The 21,468-nt window shown below is 43.6% G+C and overlaps 2 protein-coding genes across 12 annotated transcripts in view; one reads left to right on the top strand and one right to left on the bottom strand.

Annotated features, from left to right (window-relative positions):
* The window catches only part of Adcy7 (adenylate cyclase 7), a 54,740-nt gene extending 51,778 nt beyond the window's left edge, over positions 1-2,962 (top strand). For all 4 annotated transcript variants that reach the window (XM_021169503.3, XM_029480488.2, XM_021169505.3 and 1 more), the window contains 6 exons: positions 145-300; positions 738-884; positions 1,465-1,569; positions 1,765-1,879; positions 2,385-2,509; positions 2,692-2,962. In XM_021169503.3, coding sequence (XP_021025162.1) covers positions 145-300; positions 738-884; positions 1,465-1,569; positions 1,765-1,879; positions 2,385-2,509; positions 2,692-2,838 — 795 coding nt within the window. In that variant the 3' untranslated portion in view covers positions 2,839-2,962. The remainder of the gene's footprint in view (positions 1-144; positions 301-737; positions 885-1,464; positions 1,570-1,764; positions 1,880-2,384; positions 2,510-2,691) is intronic.
* A 1,321-nt stretch (positions 2,963-4,283) lies between these two features.
* Positions 4,284-21,468, bottom strand: part of Brd7 (bromodomain containing 7) — a 32,795-nt gene continuing 15,610 nt past the window's right edge. Inside the window, exons 8-18 of one of the 8 annotated variants that reach the window (XM_085843723.1) lie at positions 20,609-20,732; positions 19,925-20,000; positions 18,370-18,477; positions 17,702-17,837; positions 14,367-14,478; positions 12,046-12,102; positions 9,045-9,159; positions 8,679-8,822; positions 7,825-7,968; positions 7,423-7,487; positions 4,284-4,561 (exon numbers count right to left, since the gene is read on the bottom strand). In XM_085843723.1, coding sequence (XP_085699849.1) covers positions 7,432-7,487; positions 7,825-7,968; positions 8,679-8,822; positions 9,045-9,159; positions 12,046-12,102; positions 14,367-14,478; positions 17,702-17,837; positions 18,370-18,477; positions 19,925-20,000; positions 20,609-20,732 — 1,072 coding nt within the window. In that variant the 3' untranslated portion in view covers positions 4,284-4,561; positions 7,423-7,431. Of the gene's footprint in view, positions 4,562-4,637; positions 4,771-7,254; positions 7,488-7,520; positions 7,969-8,678; positions 8,823-9,044; positions 9,160-12,045; positions 12,103-14,366; positions 14,479-17,701; positions 17,838-18,369; positions 18,478-19,924; positions 20,001-20,608; positions 20,733-21,468 lie in introns of those variants that run through there. The other 7 variants (XM_085843724.1, XM_029480489.2, XM_085843725.1 and 4 more) reach the window with 7 other exon arrangements.

Raw genomic sequence — 21,468 nt, 5'->3', positions numbered from 1 at the left:
CCTTGCCCAGCCTCTGCTGAGCAGATGTGGAGGGCTGGATGGGGTGGGCAGTATTGCAGATAGGCTGGTCCAGCACCCTAGGTCCCAGGCCTGGGTGGTGTGTCACAGGTGTGACAGGTATGACATTGGTTTCCTGGTTTGAAGATTGACTACTACTGCCGCTTGGACTGTCTGTGGAAGAAGAAGTTCAAGAAGGAGCACGAGGAGTTTGAAACAATGGAGAATGTGAACCGCCTCCTCCTGGAGAATGTGCTGCCGGCGCACGTGGCTGCCCACTTCATTGGGGACAAGGCAGCAGAGGTATGTGAAGGGCAGGGTATTCTAGGAGTCTGTGAGCAGAGCTGCCCTGTGCCGGCAAGGCCTGGGCTATCCAGAAGTACCCCCTGAGAGATTGCTCGGTGTAAAGGCAGGCTTGCTGTCCTATGGCCACCAGGGGCTCTGGACAAGACGCTTTACCTCCTTGGCCTTGAATTCCACTCTGGAAAAACATTGTGAGGTTCAAGCATGCTGAAGGATCCGTACCTCCACGGGGTGCATATGGCAGAGCCTTTCTTATGTAGGACACAGACCCAGTAACAGCTCAGCATAAAACCACCTCCCAACCGGAGTCCTGCCTTAGCTGCTGTCACACAGTCACAGCCCACACAGCCAGCCAGCCTGGACTGACCCCTCCCCCGCAGCACTTGTGCCCCTGGTTAGTGGTCTCCTGGTCTTGTTTCTCCCCTGCCCTGCTGCAGGACTGGTACCATCAGTCTTATGACTGTGTCTGTGTCATGTTTGCATCTGTTCCGGACTTCAAAGTATTCTACACTGAGTGTGATGTCAACAAAGAAGGACTGGAGTGCCTTCGACTGCTGAATGAGATCATTGCTGATTTTGACGAGGTACAGCCTGGCCAGCCTGCTGTGCAGCTCCCTACCTGTGTAGTAGCAGGGGAGGGTAGAGGCTCACTGGTGAAAGGCAAGCTCAGCTATGTGTGAGGCTCAGGCTCCATCCTTAGCCCTGTCAGAGAAAATAAACAGCTAAACCAAGCATGAGGCCAACCAGCTGGAAACTGTATTCCATTAAATACCAAGAGACAAACTTATTTATCCAGTAAGCAGCCTTTTATTAAATCTCTATTGGGCAGGTGCTAACAGGTAGCTTTCAGTCCTTCCAGAACAGATCTGACTAAGGCTAAGCCCATGCTGTCAACCATCTCAGGAAGTTGGCTTGGGCTGAACTTTATGGGGCACACTAAGCAACGTCTAAGTAAATGATGCTGGGTAAGTTTCTCTGAGAAGGATCAGAATCCAGAGAAGGGAAGAGATGAGGACGGTGGGTGCCATGTTCTCACCTGCAGCCATGAACTCGGATGGACAAGGCCATGCATGCCATGTGTCTGCACTGTGTATCGGGAGTGGGGGAAGGGCCCTCTTCCTCTTCTCAGCATCAAGGATACTACAGCTCCTGGTTGTTTTGCAGCTCCTGCTAAAGCCCAAGTTCAGTGGTGTGGAGAAGATCAAGACCATTGGCAGCACCTACATGGCAGCAGCAGGGCTCAGTGCCCCCTCAGGACATGAGAACCAGGTACTCCAGGCCTGTGTCAAAGTAAATCCTATAGGCCACCCCCAGTCCTATCACCTTCTAAAGTTTCTGCATTAGGGGGCAGAGGCCTTTTGTGGCATAGCCTGGAGACCCTGGTGGGGACAGAAACCCCTTGCCCACGGTGTGCGCCCTCAGTCAAGGTTGCATGGAGTAGTTATGCAACCCCATGTCCCGCAGGACCTGGAGCGGAAGCACGTGCACATTGGAGTCTTGGTGGAATTTAGCATGGCCCTGATGAGCAAGCTGGATGGGATCAACAGGCACTCCTTCAACTCCTTCCGCCTCCGAGTCGGTAAGAGCCACAAACGGACGCTCAGCCTTGCCCACACCCTCTTGGTTGGACGGTGTCCCTGCCCTCCCTCTGCTATGAGGTTTCGGCAGGAGTTGGTTCTCTTTCTACCTTGTGGGTTCTAGGAATTCAACTCAGGTCATCAGACTTGATAGTACTGGAAGTACTATCTTGCCAGCCACTAACCCTACCTTTAAAAAATGTAATAATATGTAACTATATAAATGCAGGGCCAAAATCATGGCTGCAAATAAATGACCTTAAAATAGAGAGAATAAGACAAATGTATTAACTCTAACTACCCATAGTTAGCTTTAAGGATAAGCACCTAAAGCCTATTTCTTTTTATTAAGGGGAAATTAGTATACTAGGTAAGAACTAGTGAGTCTGAGTATGGACAAGAGACAGCTGGAGAGAACAGTTCCAAAGAAACCCCCCAGTACTCTCCACCCCTTTCTGTGGGCTCTCTCAATGTCACTATAAATGGCTAACTGCAAACCATCTTAAGGCATAAACCACGGGCCTGTGATTGCTGGAGTGATTGGAGCCCGCAAGCCTCAGTATGACATCTGGGGAAACACAGTCAATGTTGCCAGCCGCATGGAGAGCACCGGAGAGCTTGGGAAAATCCAGGTAAAAGTCCACTGGGAAGGACTGACCCTGGGAAAGACACCCCAGAGAAGGTATCGTGCTCTAGGACCTGGCCCTTCCATCACTTGGCTGTGTGGTTCTGGCCATCATTGTCAGGAATAGACAAGACACTCTGCATGTTAGCCATCCCTTTCCTCTCTGAAGACAGGGCTTTTTCATTTTAGGTTACCGAAGAGACATGCACTATCCTCCAGGGACTAGGATATTCTTGTGAGTGCCGTGGGCTAATCAACGTCAAAGGCAAAGGGGAACTGCGGACTTACTTTGTATGTACAGACACTGCCAAGTTTCAAGGCCTGGGGCTAAACTGAGGTGGCTGGTGGTCAGTCTCCTTCCCCGAGGGAGCCAAGAATGTAGCCCCATGTCTGTCGCAGTGGCTTCTTTGGACTTGCACTACAGGATGGCTTTGACCTGTGCATCAGATTCTGTTTGAAGCAGCTACTACGTTGTACACAGAGGCTCTGTGCTTCAGCCTCTACAGTTCCAAATTAGCTAGACCACTGGTCTACTTCAGGCTGTGTTCATTTCCAGGGTGCTGGGGAAGAGACTTCAGTGCATGACCAAGATAGACATCCACCTTGGTGGCCAGTGAACAGCACTCACAGGAGACAAAAGCTCTACTGGCTACAGGAGGCTCAGCCAGGCTGACTAGCATGGGTTGCTGCTTGCTTTCCTCCCATCAAATCTACCATGGGATGTTATTCTCTCAATTAGGCATTCTGGTAAATGGAGTTGAAAACGGTGTATATTGGTGGGTAGTCTCAAAACAGCAGAGAAAATGTCTGATCTACACTTGTCACTTCTTTCCATCTCTGGCTTATGTTTGAAATGGACATGTCATAAACGGAGTTTTAGTTTTACCACTGACTCTTAGATGCTAGACAAAGATCTCCTCCTTTCTAGTGTATTTTCTCTTGTTAACCACAGACTACATGTAAATAGGTCTGCTGTCTAGTGTCCGTTTATAGGATCAGATTGGCTGCAGGGACAGAGTTCTGAGGAATGGGGCTCATAGCAGCAGCAAAGCTTTGAATTTGCAATCAAGCATTTTTTGATGCAAGTCTTTTGGGACAAGGCTCAGGAAGTTTAAAGTCTAGAAATGAGGTATGATGTTTCAGTTTTTCTGTGTGCACTTTATTTATTTTGGAGTCAGGGTCAGCCTAGCTTGGTCTCAAACTTCTAACCTCCTGTTTCGGTCTCCGGAGTGCTTCAATTACAGATGTGCACTACTATCTCCAGCTGTTTCTGAGGGAAAGCCTGTGTAGACAGGCGTGGACAACCCTGTCCCACTTGCCTTCTCTCCAGTCTTCTGAGCTGACTGCAGAGCTTCAAGAACAATCCACTTGGCAGGAACACGTGTTCAGGACTCTGGCCTGTGAACTGAGCCCCTCAACAAAGGCCAAATGAGTCAAGGCAAAAGCCAGCTTTGTGAGATGGGTGTCTTACTGTGCTTTAGCTCCACAGCATTCCAAGAGAGATGACCAAACACCCCACTCCTTTTTGGAAATGACTTCACTGCCACAGAACGCACTACATCATGGTCTTCTTAGCTAGCAGTCACCAAGGAACCTCCAGAGTCTACAAATGATATAACTGCTGCAGACAGGGTGCTAACCAGCCAGGTTTACCTGGGACTTTAGTCCAAGGCTGAGTAGTCCGGGACATAGAGGGGAGAGATAGGAACTGTTGGCTTGTGCTGTGTCCTGTGGAGTTTTATCAGCCCAGGAAAGAAAGGCTGATTTTAGTTTGCACAAAGGAATCTAGTAGTGGTCAGGGCTTCCCAGCAAGGCATCTCTGGGAAGTTAGTAAAGTTCCTGGTGATGCCCGCAATGCCGTGCAGACAGAGAGCAGGACAGAGCTTCCTTCCCGAGGCTGACACATTTCTACTCTTCCAACAGCCAAGTTACCTTTTCCCTCCAGCAACAGAAATCTTAGCTTGAGTTTAAAAGTAATTGGCTGCCATTCATGCATTGTTTCTTTTCAACTGAAGCACTGTGCCTGGAGTATTTTATTGTTCAGGTCCTAAGAGTGTAACTGACAGAAAACATCACTTGGGACTCATGCATACATACTTGGTTTCTACTTTCCAAGTAATTTCTTTACAGGTGTCTTGTTTTTTCACAGGAACTTTGTTTTCTTTAAACCCTTCTGTGGGCCAAGGATTCGTTTCAGGATCTCTACTAAGGCAACCTTCACTGCCTACAGACAGTAATACGCCAAGTCTTCTGACTTAAAGACACTTCCTGACAAAAAATGATTGTTACTGTGTACTTCATAGATAACAGGTCAATGCTCCGAGTGGGTACAAGCAAGTAACTATGGTTTGTTCTGTATGTTTAATATTTATAGACTTCTAACATTTGCTTCAGAGTTCTGTTCCATTTTCATAAATCATCAGTGCCTGGCTCCTTTTTATATGTTCAACCAACAATTAAAAAAAACCTGAATGTCCTAAGGTGTTTTGAATGAAAGTATTTCTGGGTCTTCAGGAACTACTGGTGAAGAATGGGTTAAATATCTGAACAGGGTCTCATGTAACCCAGGCTGTCCTCAAATCTTCAACTCACAATCTTCCTGTCTCCATTTCTAGAATGCTAGGATTACAGCCAGGTTCCTTGTGTGCATGCAGGCCTGCTTGTGTAGAGATCAGAAGACAATCTTGGCTGTCAGTCCTCACTCAACTCCTACTTTGAGACAGGGTTTCTCGCTTCTGTTAACTTCGAGCTAGCTGCCCTATGAATTTCCAAGTCTCTACCTCCCACCTTTCTATAGGGGTGCAGAGATTATAGACATGTATGCTACCACATCCAGATTTGTACTTGGGTTCGGTGATCCAAACTCAGGCTGTCAGGTTTGCATAAGCACTTCAGCCACTAACCCCCTCAGCCCCACCCCTCCATGGCCAGTTTGTATGGTGCAGAGGATCAGACTCCAGGCTTCACGAATTCTGGCCAAGTACTCTACCAACAGACCTACACCCCTCAGCCCTTCAACTGTAGAGACTAAAGTCAGAATCTAAAAAACTTATATAAACACACTTGAATTGATGTATTTTATTAGCATACCTGCCTACAAAAGGATCACCCTGTAATTTCTGGAGAGAAACAAGTTTTCTTTACTGTTCTTGCTTAATATTAATTTCAAATCAAGAAAATAGGTATGTCTTCCTGTCTAGACGTTTTGCAGACAGGCTCTGTAAAAGGGTAAGACATCTGTTTGCTAAACTAGGTTCTATCTACATTGACATACTTATTTTAAAATCATGTGTGTTCATGTGGCTATGTGCACACAGTACCAGTGCTTGCAGAGGAGGCCAGAGGTACAAGGTTCCCTGAATTGTAACTTATAGGTGGTTTTGAGCAATGTGGGTGTGGAGAACTCAACTCCAGTCCTCTGCAAGTGCAGTGTGTTCTCTTAACTGTTGGGCTCACTCTCCTGCACTCTCATCCTCACCTTTTTTTTTTTTTTTTTTTTTTGAGGCACGGTCTCATAGCCCAGCTGGACTCAAATTCATGGCAATCCTCCTCTCTCAGCCACTCAAATGCTGGGATTATAAATGCAACCTACCATACCCAGCTTGCCTTTTAAAGAGGTTATATCTGGAAAAACTATTATTTCTCTCAGTCCAGTGACGTGTGATATAAGGGTACATATCCGATGGTCTCCTACCTAATGTGCTCAGGCACTTGACCTGTGTATTTCAGAACAGGGAAATGATTTTGGGGCACAAATGAAACACAGGTGGCCTTTGGAAAACTGACCAGGAGCAAGCTCTCCACTAACTCTAGACTCTGATGTGTCTAAGGGTGACTTGGCCCATCTTACTTGGTTCATCCATTTGCAAATGCTCCAAGTAACTGGGAAAAACAGAAAGAAGGAAAAGAAAACACACTAGACACGTTTTATCACCACCAACCTCCTAGCAGAGCCAGCAGCTAATAACCATGAAGGAGGACACCATTCCCATTAGGTACAGAAAGGGGAGCCATAGTGGGAAACTTTAACATTATCTTGAGTGTGTTTACTTTCATGGTGTTAGGCTACAAAGTCTCAGTGGACAGAACTATGCTTAAAAAGTTGGGTCCTCAGCCACTGAGATAGTTTAGTGAATAAAAAATCATTTTCTGAGAAGTCTGATGTCCTGAGTTCAATCCATGGAATCTACAATGGAAGCAGAAAGTCATTTCCTAACAGTTGTTCTAAGCTAGGTGGTGCACACCTTTAATCCTAGGATTCAGGAGGCAGAGGCAGGCGGACCTCTTAGACAGCCTGGTCTACAGAGCTAGTTTCAGGACAGTCAGGGCTACACAGAGAAACCCTATCTCAAAAAACAACAAAAAACCAAAACTAAACCAACCAAACAAGAAACCCCAAAAGGGGGAGGGGCTACATGCATGTACTTATATGTACGTAATACACATTCAACAACATAATAAAAAGTCAGACCATCATTAGTGGCAGTCTGAAAGGCTATCAGGATGCTATGCTCGTAAGGCTACTTTCTGAATGTCACTCAGATGAGCTCTGGTAGGGCAGAGCTTATTACTAGCTGCTTATAATTGTTCTAGTAAGAGTGGTAAATATGAAAACTTGGGGAATTAATTTATTTTGAGGACTGCTCCTTTGAAAGATGACCATGAGAAAGGCTGGTGTGTGTCCTAGGTGTCCATCCTCGGAACCAAGGCAGAGTAAGGCAAAGGGTAATTCAGCTGACACGCCAGCGAGCCTCACAGTCCCAGGTTCAGCTTTATTTCCTAATACAAGGCCAATCTTCGGAACATTAAAAGGAACTGTCCCAAAGCTTAATTAAAACACAATTTACAAATAGTTAATATCTTCTGAAAAGCACCTCCAAGTTCAGAATGAAAAACTATGTACATAATAGAATCAAATACCAGGCTAGTTCAGCTTGCGTCAGGCCCACACTCAGCAGTGCTGGTCTCCTTAGGTTCTTCACACTCTGAAGGAAGAAGACAGCACTCAGCATTTCATCCCACTGTGCTAGCATCCAGGAGAACCACTGCTGCCAGCCCTTCATGCCACACTCACAGCCAAGGAGAAGCCTGGCATTAAGTCATCACAGCAGCTTTGACAAACATATCAAATCTATTCGTTCTTTAAACAAGATGGAAAGGAAACTAAAAGATGCCAAGATAAAACCCATTACTTTGCATGCTAATCTCAAAAATTAAATAAAACAAATCAAACCAGACAAGAGCGCTCAATGTCATCTTAAGGAAAAGGGTCCGTGTCCCTTTTATTCACAGAAGTCTCACCCACACAAACAGGGCACCTACCTTCTGTCAAATCTACACAGCTGTTTCCCACGATGGGGGAAGGAACAGAAATCCCCATTGCTTTTCGAACTCCGTGTATGCTTACAACATCACCTGGAGTCACTTGCTGTGTGAGTTCTTTGAGGTTATTGGTCACTTGTTCAGCTGGGAAAAACAGGGGGAAACACTCAAAGAACCGAAGTGGTTCCTGTCATCATCTTTTTTTTCTTTTTCTTTCTTTTGGTTGTTTTCAAGACAGGGTTTTTCTGTGTAGCCCTGGCTGTTGCTGAACTCAGAGATCCACCTGCCTCTACCTCTCAAGTGCTGGGATCAAAAAGCGTGTGCCACCACCACCCAGCAACATTTTTCTTCTTTTAAAAGAGTATTGCTATGTAGCTCTGGCTGGCTGTAGATTCACAGCAATCCTCCTGCTTCAGCCCCACAGGGGCTGAATGCCACCTAGATGTGTGCATGTATGTAGTATATGTGTGTGAGCACACACATGCACATGCATATGGACGGTATCTTCCCAGTTAGTTTCCATCTTATGTTGTAGGGCAGGCTCTCCCACTGAGTTAGTTCTAGGGACCTGCCTATTCCCACCTCTCACTGAGGTTAGAGATGCACGCCACTGTGCTTTCACACACGGGGATCTGAACTAAGGCTTTCATATTTTCCAGCAAACACTTGACTGACTGAGCCAATTACCTAGCTCCTGATAATTAAAAAAAGAAAAATCCTAAGGAACTGTAAATGTTATCAGTCCTATACTCATGGTGTGGTACTCCCCTCTGCTTACTTCACAGTAAGCCACTCTCTGAAGTCTTATTTCACGTACCCAGCCCTGTGCTACCTCCCATCCCTGGAACACATACCAAGATACATTTCTCTGTAAGAAGGACCCAAGAGACAGATCATATTGGGAGGAGGCCTAGTGCTCAGTCGCTCATTCTGTGCCTCCTGGAGCTCCCTGAGCAATCTTGTTGTCTCATCAAGCTTCCTCTGGAACACCTCAGCCTCTGTATGGTAAGAAAAAGACACTGAAGAAAAGCAAGGCAACCCGTGTTTATCTGTGGTTCCAGGCTCTGCTATGGTTAGCTTCTACTTCAATTGAGGCCAACAGTACAGCTATGTGCTATGATTCTCTGGAGCAAATATTAGGTTCATTAGTGCTGACATGGCAGCACATCTACCTGCCTGAGGTGGACAGTTTCCAGCAACCTGTGGTCCCGGACACTCACCTTCGGAGTCAAAGACTTCAGCTGGAGCACCAAAGGTTGTTACGGCTTGCAGTGCTGTGAGCCTGTCCTGACCGCTGGACTCCAAACGCCCTGTTGGCTCTATTTGTGTAATCTGCTTCAATAGGAAAAAAAGTTACTTATTTTGAGTTTGCTAAACCATGACAGTGCCAAGTAAAAATCAGTATGATGGCTGTGCTTACAAGCAAAGTCATTCCACCTAGTCACCTTACAGCCATAATTTTGGTTATGTCTTCCAAGAACTCTTTTAAAATGCTGTTCTCAAATCTTGGCCAAAAAAGCGTCTGTAAATCCACACTTCTCTGTAATGACATGACAGCTTATGCAATTTGCATCACTCGATTCATATGCCAACCATCCTGAAGTACTAAGAGCCTGTCACTTGTCTAAACTGTTACTTGATTTTGGTGACCATGGCAATGCCTGTTTCAGAGGTAAATGTTTCAGCCCAGCCTGCACTTGCTGTTTGCACTTCGATAGATCTATAGCATTAGCAGCTCCCTGGCCTTCCTCAAGCCCCAGAGCTTGGTTATCAGTGCTGCACAAGAGAACAAGTCTTAAGAGTTTTATTTTTAGACTCATAGGACTCAGAGTTTCCATAACTTCAACACAACTTTAAGGAATGCATCACCCAATTAGTAAGTAACCAAAAGTTCATGGTTCCATTTCTACTTGGGTCCTGACGGCACCTCACCGTCTTCACATGGCTGAAGAGCATGCAGTGCACAAAGTGTGGACTTGTGATTTACCATTGTAGCTGAACCCCTACAACTCTATTCAACAGTTTTGTTTTGTTTTTTTAAATCGGATTTCCTTTCCTGTTCTTTCACTAAACATAAGATCTTGTTTGGATCCTCTTTTCTGAAGACGGTATGTCTGTCTACCTCAGGACCACCTACTTTATTTGGACCTCATATCCCAAGTTATCCTTCCTTTAGCTAAAGCTTAGTTTGAGCCTGTCCTATCTTAAACATCCCTACATACAGCCTAGTGTCCTCAGGTTCTGAACCCCACTGAGGTTCACCCTTTGATTCTTCCATTTCACTGAGACTGCTCAGGTCAAGATTATGATATCACTTCCAAGGGCCCCTCACTGGGCTTATCTGCAACTCTTGCTGAACCTGTTCCATTTCTGTTAACCATCCTTTCATGGGACTCATACATTATTCAACTTTGGATTTTTCCAAGGTTCTACCCTTCAATCTTTTCCATGTAACCCTGGAGAGTCTCACTTGTATGGCTGAAATAAAAATTAATTTTGTATCACACCTGTCCGATTCACATGGAGACTTTGGACTTCCAGGCCCATACCTCCAGTAAAGTTTCCAAAACACTTGCCAAAACAGAAACTCCCTGGGACTCTTCTCTCAGAAGTATGCCCCTTTCCCTGCAGTCTACATGAGCTACTACTGCTATCATATCACCTATCATATCATGTGCCTCCCCAGCAGGTCTTGCTGGTTTTTATCCTGTTATTATGTTTCTCTTTGTAGTGCGGAGGAACCTTTTCTTCTGGTTTATTTCCCCAGTTCAGAGTCTCTTCCTTTATGTTGTTAGGCTAAGTTATTTTTTGCTTAAGACAAGTGCCAGAGCCTTTTTCTAAACAAACAAAACAACAGCCAGGAGTGGTGGTGTACATCTTTAATCCCAGCACTCTGGAGGCAGAGGCAGGTGGATCTCTAGGAGTTCAAGGCCAGCCTGGTCTACAGAATGAGTTCCAGGACAGCCAGGAACAGAAAAACCATGCCTAGAAAAAACTAAACCAAACCAAGCCAACCAACCCTCCTGCAAACAACCCAACAACCCAGGGTCTATTACTCTCTGTCCAACCTGGAGCTCACACTGTAGACCAGGCTGGCCTTGAACTCATAGAGATCCACCTGCCTCTGCCTCCCAAGTGCCAACATCAAAGGCACGCATCACTGTACTCTAAGTCTGACAGCTTTTTAATAGTCTTTCTCTTCATAATCTACCACAGCAGCCTATCTTTTATCTTCCAAGAAGCAGTTCAGCTTTTTACACTGCACACCATTGGGTTTCCACATATTCAGTCTCACTATTTTTTTGGGAGCCCCGAGTCACCTGCTTTCTAAGCTCAGAGCACGTGCCCTGCCTGCTGGGAGAGTAAATGTCTCTCATCTTGCAGGTTTGTTTCTGCTCCTGAGAAACATGAGCTCCCCAACTTTGAGTATGCATGCTCGGAAGTTACACTGTGGTAATAACTCTGGGCTCCCTGTAAGTTCTTATCTACTACATGAGCTACTTATAAACTTCTCAAATGACTTCTTTTACTCCAGATAATACTCAATTAACATATCTTTTATAAAAACAATCATTGTGTGTGTGTGTGTGTGAAGTACACACGCTACAACACATTTGGTATTTGACAATAGGGAATTTTTGTGGAGTCATTTCTCTCCTTCCACCTCTCTATAGTGTGGTGGTTTGAATAGGGTTGGCCCCTGTAGACTCATGTTTTTGAATGCTTAGCTCATGAGGAGTAGTAGTATTAGGAGATGTGGCCTTGTTGGAGGAAGTGTGTCACTGTAGAAGTGGGACTTCGAGGTCTCATATATATGCTCAAGTCTGGCCAGTATGATCCAGAGCCTCCTCCTGGCTGCCTGGGCAACAGTCTCCTCCTGGCTGCCTTTGGATCAAGATGTAGAACTCTCGGCTCCTCTAGCACCATGTCTACCAACATGCTGCCATGCTTTCCACCACGATAATGAGCTAAACCCCTGAAAACATAAGCCAGTCTCAATTAAATGTCTGCCTTTATAAGAGTTGCCTTGGTCATGGTGTCTCTTCACAGCCATGGAAACCCTAATTTAGACCTATAGACTCCAGGATTGAGCTGTCCCAGGCTTGTGTGAAAAGCATCTTTACCTGCTGAGCCATCTCACCTCACCAACCCCAAGTAATACTGCCCAATCATTTAGGTCTCTCAAACTTATTCTCCATTTAAAGGATAAATTGTAAGCACCTCTGCTTCTTTTGCTGTGTCCAATGCTCTGGTCTGGCCTTCATCTTCAGGAGATGACTGTATGGATAAAGGAAAACTTTTATGCAAACAGTATATGCAAAAATCAAGGTAAATAGAAAACTTAACTTTGTGGCAAGAGAAAAGCAGCATACTGAAGTATATGGAAAATAAGGATATATGTACTTTAAATGACTTATTTATTTTAATTTTAAGTGCATTAGTGTTTTGCCTGCATGTATGTCAGGGTGAAGTGTTGAATCACTCAGAACTGTGTACTAACAGTTGTAAGCTTCCATGTGGTTGCTGGGAGTTGAACCCAGGTCCTCTGAAAGAGCAGCCAGTGCTCTTAACTGCTGAGCCATCTTTCCAGCTGCCAAGTATATTTTTAAACCAAAATTAATTAATATAATCACTTTGAGTTTTTTTTTAAAGATTTATTTATTTTATGTATATGAGTACACCATAGCTGTCTTCAGACACACCAGAAGAGGGCGTCAGATTCCATTACATATGGTTGTGAGCCACCATCTGTGGTTGCTGGAAATTGAACTTAGGACCTCTGGAAGAGCAGCCAGTGCTCTTAACTGCTAAGCCATCTTTCCAGCCCTCAATTATATTTTAAAACCAAAATTAATTAATATAATTATTAGCATTCTGAGTTTTTATGAGTTGCTAGTAATGCTAAGATCCATGCCTGATTATATATAGCCGAATGTAGTGGTACATGCCCATAAACTAGCAATTGGAGGCTCAGGCAGAAGTATCATAAATCTGAGGTCAATTAGGCCTACACAGACCCAATCTCCAAAAGAATTATTTTTAAAAGAATAATGTTATATATTTAAGATACTTGGTAAATATTAGATAAATGTCTAAATATATAAAGTCTTTTGAACACATTGAATCTTTGACAAGGATAGGGAAAAACTTTAAAGAGGCAATATTCTCTGACAGTAGAGGCTTACTGTAAAATAAACACACTCCACAAAATATAGATGGTCCCTCATGATTTTATGCACATTAATGTAATGTAGTTCATACATAAAAAGAAATACATCTAGCCAGGTGGTGGTGAAGCCTTTAATCCCAGCACTCAGGAGGCAGAACCAGGCAGATCTCTGTGAATTTGAGGCCAGTCTGGTCTATAAATTGAGTTTCAGGACTGTTATACAGAGAAATCCTGTAGGGGTGCAGGAGGGACATCAATAAAAGTGTTTTATTTCTTTTTTGAAGGTTTATACTCTGATTTAGACCATTTCCACTTTCTAAAACATGTAAGTCATATATTTTTTTACATGTGTAACTCTTGTGTTACTTTGTAGGATATATTTGGGAAGAGAAACTGCTATTCAAAGGACAGAAAGATCATATTTTAAATATATTCCTATCGTCACCAAATCAAAGCAATTTGACTTTAGTTAACTATTAATTCTAATTAGCTGAGTGGAAGGGTCAAGTAGGTTTAATTTTGAACAGATGAAAAAGTATTTTTTAGGTTTGATCAGTAGTTCATGTGGCAGGATTTTGAAGCAGAAGCCACTGACTAGGGTTGCTAAGACACCCAGGGAACCATCACCAGTTGTGCAGTTACCGACAGGGGGCTAAGGCACTGGGGTCATGGTCACCATGAACAGTTATGACTTCCAGGGCTGCCTAAGAGCACTTGCTCCTCAGAGGCCTTAGGTCTAATCACCAGCCCTTACACAGCAGCTCACAACCATCTGCAACTGCAGTTCCAGGAGATCCAACAGGTATGCGTGTGGGATACATGCATGCAGACAGGCGAAACATTCATATAAATAAAAAAAATTTAAAAATTAAAAAGAAAAAAAAAAAACAGATGACTTCTAAGACTCCTCTAATTTTGTCATAGAACATTCTAGACACCAGAATTCCTCTCCATCAGCAGGAAACATTTCTTGGTTCTAGTCTCATTTGAATGATTCCAGATTATAAACAGTCTTGAACTGGACTAGAGAGTTCACAAATATTGATAAAAGATGCAACAGGGAAGGTTTTCCTTTCTGAGACTCCCAATGCATTGCTCTCATGCACATTCCCTATCCTGTCAGCCAGCTTCATCCCCAGCTCAGGAATTCCGAGTCTTACCAAAATTAGTAGAGAATGGCCACGTTCTAACTCCCTTGGATCCTGATAGCTGACTTATTTCTTTCCTTTCATTGTTCTCCGCCCACAGCAGGCTGTCCTTTTCGGGGAATGGAGTTCAGCTGTCATACTGGCTAATCCCTGGTCTCAAACACTGAGTGTCTAGCACTTCAAAGTCATTTATAAACTGCCTGTTTCTTGAGCAGTGTGCTTACCATGTCCAAGTCCTGCAGGCTCCTGGAATGTCCTCCTTTTGTTAGAACATCCAGTAAACTATCTGCCATAACATACGGGTAATCTTGGCATGTGGCCAAAAACTCAGAGATGCTGAAAAAAGAGTTGGAAAGAAATCACTTCTATAGAAGTAGTCTTCATGGCTCGGACCCGCGAGAGCCGACTCTTCCCATCAGACGCCCTTGGTCCATAGACCACATTATGAAATATGTTCTGTTCAGAGACAGCGTTGCACCTGCATACTTACCAGTGATGACTCTATCACCATGAGAGAACACATACACACATACAATGAAGCAGAAGTGAAATGTTCCTGAGCATCCTCTGAAGAAAGCAAGGGGTCAGCAATGGGTCTTCTTGCCAGTTCCCCTTAATAATCTCATTCACTTAAGGATTTTCATATGTATCAAAACTTCTAAAATCACACCCTTGTTGCATAAACACACATCACAAGCTAAATGTCAGCTACTTTCCCCAAGCACTGTTCTAAAATCATTTTCCTTTCAGTAAATTGAAAACCCTGATATGATCCCAACTTCTCTTACTCTCCAGTTAAAAGCCAGCAACCTACTAATTACTAACCACAATGGCCACTTCCCTGGTCTATTTGTTCATGCCTGCTTTCTGCCCTAGCAGCCCAAGCTTTGTATAACTGCCAGATTGGTCACTTCAGAATCACAGCCAGATTGGGTCACTATTCTGTGTGCCATTGACTAGCTCCCGATCCACCAAGTACACAAAGTTCTCATAGCAATCTCTTCCCACAGTGACTCCTGTGACTACTCCTTTCCCCTCCAACCTGTTCTGCTCCTTACAGCTCTTCCTGATGCTCCTGGCTGGGTCAGGCCAGCTCGAAATTCAGGTCCCTTGCTTAGCTACTTCAGAACCAGGATGCCCTCTCAGAGAGAGCGCACTGCTGGTTCCCTCTCTGGTCACTTTCCTGACCCCAGCATTACTTCTCCCTGTCCCTCTTCGTCTTGCTCCAAAGCTCTGTCACTATCTGACAGGAGGGTACAGTTCTGTTATGGAATTCTTAGTGCCTGGAACAATGTCTGGTACACAGAGGCATACACTGCTGATTTGTGGATTGCCTCACTGAGTAATCTAGAAGGAATGTGCCCTATTACATATAGTCTAAGGATAGCAACTCCTCAATCTGAAACCACAGCCAGTCTCTAACTTAGGGAACCCCATCTAGAAACAACACATAATATACTAACATGTGAGAGATCAGAGTTAAATGCACCCCCTTCCAATACAAATAAACTCAAAACAACAAACCCCCCAAACCAGGAGACTGGTTAATGTACTGGATAAAATTCTTGAGCACAATAATAGTTAAGAAGTTACCAGTGCCAAGAAGAGAAATTTCAGGCTCAATGTCCAATCCCAGGACACAGTCCTGGTAAATTGAGAAGGTATCTCATCAAACTGAGCAGATACAAAGTATCTGCAGAGGGATACAGACCCTCGGATTCAAGTTTGTACTATAGTTTGGCTGTACTATAGTTTGGTTGGTATATTATAGTGAAACTGTCCTGTATGTGGGATGCTTTAGATATTTCATGACTTAGGGAAAATGCTTTGTGGATTCTTAAATGAATCAAGCCTGAAACATAACTGACATGCACTGTCTTACAGCAGAGCAGGTTCTGACAGAAGCAACTCCTCAACTTGAGTATCAGGAACTCCTTTAAAAAGGGTTTTCTGACAGGGCAGTGGTGGCACACGCCTTTAATTCTAGCACTTTGGAGGCAGAGGCAGGCAGATTTCTGAGTTCAAGGCCAGCCTGGTCTATAGAGTGAGTTCCAGGTCAGGCAGGGCTACAGAGAAACCCTGCCTCAGAAAAAAAAAAAAAAAAAAAAACTTTAGCCAGGCGAGGTGGCACATGCCTTCAATCTTAGCACTCTCGAGGCAGAGGCAACCAGATTTCTGGGTTTTAGGTCAACTTGGTCTACAGAGTGTTTAAAGTGTTTTAAAACTTAAAAAAAAAAAAAAAAAACAACAAAAAACCCCCAAACACTACCCACATTCACTACCCTACCCCTTGCAAAAAAACAAAGAAAAGAAAAGAAAAGAAAAGAAAAGAAAAGAAAAGAAAAGAAAAGAAAAGAAAAGAAAAGAGGAAAGGAAGGGAGGGAGGGAGGGAGGGAGGGAGGAAAGAAGGAAAGAAGAAAGGAAGGAAGGAAAAGAATTGGCTCAGTAGTTAAGAACACTTGAGAACCTGGATTTGACCCACAATGCAGGTGACAAGTGTCTGTAACCCCAGTCCCAGGGAATCTGATGCCCTTTTCTGTCCAACTCTGTAGATGTATCTTTTATTCTCCTGTAGTACTTTCCATCTTGGAGGCTTACTGCCTCTGTCTGCTAACCTAGGCCTAGTCCTGGAAGCTTCTAGCCTCCATACAATCAAAGTAGGCCTAGACTGTTTTCAGCCTGAGACTCACTGCTGACTAAGCTCATCCTTTCTTGTTCTTTCTGAGCTCTGGCTGGCTGGTTCAACTCAGCTGCTCTGGCTCAGCTGCACTGACTGATTCAATCTGGCTTCTCCTAACTTGTTCTGCTTGGCCTCATACTAACTTTGGCAAACTATTCTAATCTGGCTCCTTTTCATTCTCTGGTTCATTCTGTCTTCACCTGTGTCTAGCTTGTCTTCTCTTCAACCTGTCTCTGTAAAACTCTCCTGGGAAGACTGCCTCCTCCTATTTCTTTTTCTTCCTCTTTTCTGCCTGCACTGCTCTCTTAAGTAGCTTCCCTTTCTTCTCCTGAGTGTTGGGCGTATTCTATCTTGTCGAATCTTTCTCTGATTTGTCAGTTTGTCTGCCACTCAATTAGACATCATTTTCAAACATGGCTACTTCCTTTTACCAAATAACTTTACCTTCACTGTTTGGGATAAAGAAGTGTATTAACGGGTTGTTGGCATTCCAGCCAGAGGGATTAAAAATGTATGCTAGAGCTGAGCCACACCACAACTAGAAACAACTTTTTTTTACAGTAAATAACACAACCACAGTGTGGTTAACAGTGTGATCAAATATCCTGGAACACAACTCCAGCAACAGGCCGGTATGTATGTGGTGCACATACATACATGCAGGCAAAACACTCATACACATAACAAAATAAATAAATCTACAAAGAATAGGTATTGGAAAATACTACAGAGGCCAATTTCAAGAAGATATGTTCTCTCTAAAGATTACTGAACACATTTTCTAACATTTAGATAACTTTGTAAGTGTATTTATAAACCATACATTACACATTAATATTTCAGAAAAAAGCATGTTCAGGGTATTAACTGGGGGCTTACCTGAAATTGTCTGGGAGGTCAGAGTCTTCCCCATATGTTGAGTAGATTAAATCAGAATCATCTTTGCTAATATTGGCAAATGTAGAGTCATAATGTGGGGCATAAGAACTGTAGGGTCCATAATTCAAGTATAATACTGTCAAAAAAAATTAAATACTATAGTATCATTTAAAATCATCAAGCACATTTTGGTTTTATTAAAAGACAATGCTTTCTAACTTCACTGGCCTGTATCATAAATCTAAGAAAACTCCCAACAGTTACAGTCACCTCTCAGCATACTTGGGTGCTGACCGTAGCCTCTACCCAGACAGCTGTTCTCCATTACACACCACATCATATTCAGGCAAACTTGTAGAATCCAGTGTGATATAAGTAACTGCTATACTGCACTGTTTAAAACAAAGTCTGTCATTTATTCTGTCCTTTCCTGATCTGTTTGGATGAGTATGTTGAGGGTGGATACAGGGGGCACCTGCAGCACGGACACTGAGTACTACTGCAGAGGAGGAAGAAACTCTGCATGCTAACAGCCAATTTTCCAGTTGCTTTTGAAGCTGGTGATGAATTTCTATTGCAGAAATACCATCAAGAAAGCCAGTGAATGAAGCAATGAAAAACAATGACCGTTTCTCTTCCCAACTCCCTGAAGCAGGTAGTGGCCTCACCTGGGGTTACTCTGTTCCTTTTATCCTCTTTGAACCCCTGCAGGGTGTTCACTCCAGACTGCAGTCTTCCAGTTGTCATCCCCAATCTCACAGGGCAGTAGCCTGGCTCTAGGACAGAAAGAAAACCCTGAGCACAATGATGGAGGCACTTTAATCTGTATCTCTGGCTGTCCTGGAACTCTCACTTTAGACCAGGTTGGCCTAAAACTCAGAGCTCCATCTGCCTCTGCCTTCTAAGTGCTGGGATTAAAGGTATATGCCACTACTGCAAGGCTTTCTCTATATTTTTAAGCTAAGAAAATCTAAACTCAGAAAGGAATGTGGCTCAGACCATAAGCCGGGTCCTCTTCATTATACTGCACTGCCTTATGGCATTCTTTATCATCATGTTACACTTCTAAAATTAAATTTTTATTAAAAATAGCCTCAACAGACTGGATACACCTATGACCCAACATTAAGAAAGTTGAGGCTTTTTGAGTTAGGCTCTCATGTAGCCCAGGTTGGCTCTGAAATGCTGTATAGCCAGGAATAACCTTAAACTCTTGATTTTCTACTTCTATATTCTACACGCTGTGATTAGAGACATTTTGTTCCCACACCTAGTTTCTATGGTACTGCCATGGCAAGTCAGTAAGCACTCTCTATCAACTGAGCTAGTCCCGACTGGTCACTGAACATAGGCTTACCCCTTCCGTTTCCAAAATACCAAGTTCTTCCTTTGCTTCAAGGTTTCTCACCAGGGGTATCACTGCTATTCCTCCAATCCATTAGCTGCTCCCTTATAACATCAACCTACTTCCTAACAAATGTTAGGCAGCCACACCCTCCCTCAGATATATGGCAGAGCTAGTCTTCTGATTGCAGATAGACATTTAAGGAGTACTCAAGTCATGACAAACATCTCTTTTTGTGATGTTTTCTGTGTACAGAGTATTAGGGGAAGGGACTTGTCTCACTTGCTTCATTTCATACATCTTGTTAACGTATGTTGGGCTCCAAAGACAGTGACTACTGGACATTACTTCCTAAATGTAGGGATTCTGTTATTCTCCATTTCTACTGTCCTACTATTCTTCTCATGACAGCATGAAAACACATTATTTATTAAACAAGTTAACCTATGCAGAAGTTAAGCTAGTTGTTACCATAAAACCCAGAGCACCCAGACAAGTCCTTAGTGGTTAATGGTTGAGCCTTGTGCTAATGGTCTGAACATGAATTGCTGCTCAACAAGGCTGTATGTACTAAAAGGCTGCACACATCTCCTCTGGGAGTTCTACGAACTTGAGGAAGATCGTGACCTTGCCCTCCTGTCCCCACTAGGGAGGAGCTGCTATTGCATGCTCCACCCACCTAGTCTACCTCTGCAGAAGCTCAGAATCAATGGAGTCAAGAATCCTCTTAAATTGTGTAGCCAAGGAATAAGAAGTCCTTTTTCCTGTGAGCTGTTTGGCAGGTATTCTGTCAAAAGCAAAGTCTGACTAACATGCCAGTTTTCCTGTCCTTTGCAAACAGTACCAGGTTCACACAGAGTCTTGAACTGTGGGCCTACCTCCCACAATGGGATCCACAGGATGGAGAAGCCCCAGTGTTGTTGTCCCATCTGGTTTTCTTCTTTCAAATTCACACTGAAATGACAGAAGTATCAGGTGGAATAAAGTATAACGCATCTTATATATACAGAAGAGTAACCATCAGATGCATGCCACAGGCTAGCATCATTAATTCAGAACACTGACTTTCATAGCTATATCTACAAGATACTGACCGGCTTGAGAAATGGAAGATGAGGAAATCTAATTTTGAAAAGCTATGTGGCCCATTAGTTCTCCCAAACCATAAAACAATAAAACCAAAAAATTATCAAAACTACAAAAACTCACAAATTGCTGAGGGTTGAAGGGGGTACCCATGTATGAATCTACTTGGTTTAAAACCAATGTAATCAATATAGCATAAGTTCCAAAGACCAGGATGTAAGTTGTTTAAAGTCTGCTGCCAGGCATGGTAGTGCACACCTGCAATTCCTCCAGCACGACAAGTGGCGGAGACAGCTAGATACTGATTTCAAGGTCAGTCTGGTCTTCATAAGTGATATTTTATCTTTAAGCTCCCAGGACAGTCATACTTTACTCACTCTTCTGTGAGTACTGTAGTGATGGAAAGATCTATGACAGATACAGTTAGTACTGGTTTGAGAGACACTGCTAGTGGGTGGAAGGAAGGACGCCCTCACCTGACTGTTTGCCAGCCGCCGTGTTAGCTTGCCTCCTGACTCTTGGACAACGCGCTCAATCTGCTCATGCTCCCTTTCTGAGTTGCTGCTTCTCCATCTGTCTTCAAGCACATCTTTGTCTTTCCTAACACACATGTTAATACAAAGTTAAAAAAAGTAGCTAAATAAGATGAAAAATATTAAAAGGCATCCCAAAGATGAATACAGTTCAATGGAGACACTTGCCCTACAGTCACTGATTAAAGCATCACTCCCCAGACACCTCACAGAGAGCCCTAGTGTTACTTCTCTTACATTTTTTTCTGGATACAATCATGAAAGTAAATTTTAATTCAAATACTCTTTTGAAGTTAAACTTTCTTTGTACTATGAGAGCAAAACCCCAAACTGTTAATTCTAGCTCTCCAGTATGGGTGGCAGTGAGGGGCCAGGTGTGAGTGGGTGGCACAGACCATAGTATACTGGTGTCCAGCCATGCCAGAGGCCTGCCCAGACACCAGGACCAGAGCTCTTCAGTGGAAAATGTGTGCACATCTCAGTGTCAGCCCATCTACTTACAAACCCCTCCATCCTTATGGAGTGAAGTTATATAGAACACTGTTTATATTATAGTTATACAATAGTTTTATTGAAACGAACTCTCTGACACTATAACTCCTTAATCTGGTGTCTTTTTTTTTTTTTTTTTTGGTTTTTCGAGACAGGGTTTCTCTGTGTAGCCCTGGCTGTCCTGGAACTCACTTTGTAGACCAGGCTGGCCTCGAACTCAGAAATCCGCCTGCCTCTGCCTCCTGAGTGCTGGGATTAAAGGCATGTGCCACCACGCCCGGCTAATCTGGTGTCTGAAAACTAATAAAAAT

This window comes from Mus caroli, unplaced genomic scaffold (assembly GCF_978045245.1).
Source record: "Mus caroli unplaced genomic scaffold, Mus_caroli_1 scaffold_10, whole genome shotgun sequence".
Classification (NCBI taxonomy): domain Eukaryota; kingdom Metazoa; phylum Chordata; class Mammalia; order Rodentia; family Muridae; genus Mus; species Mus caroli.
Note: the sequence above shows the minus strand (reverse complement) of the source record. Positions and strands in the feature narration are given on the sequence as shown.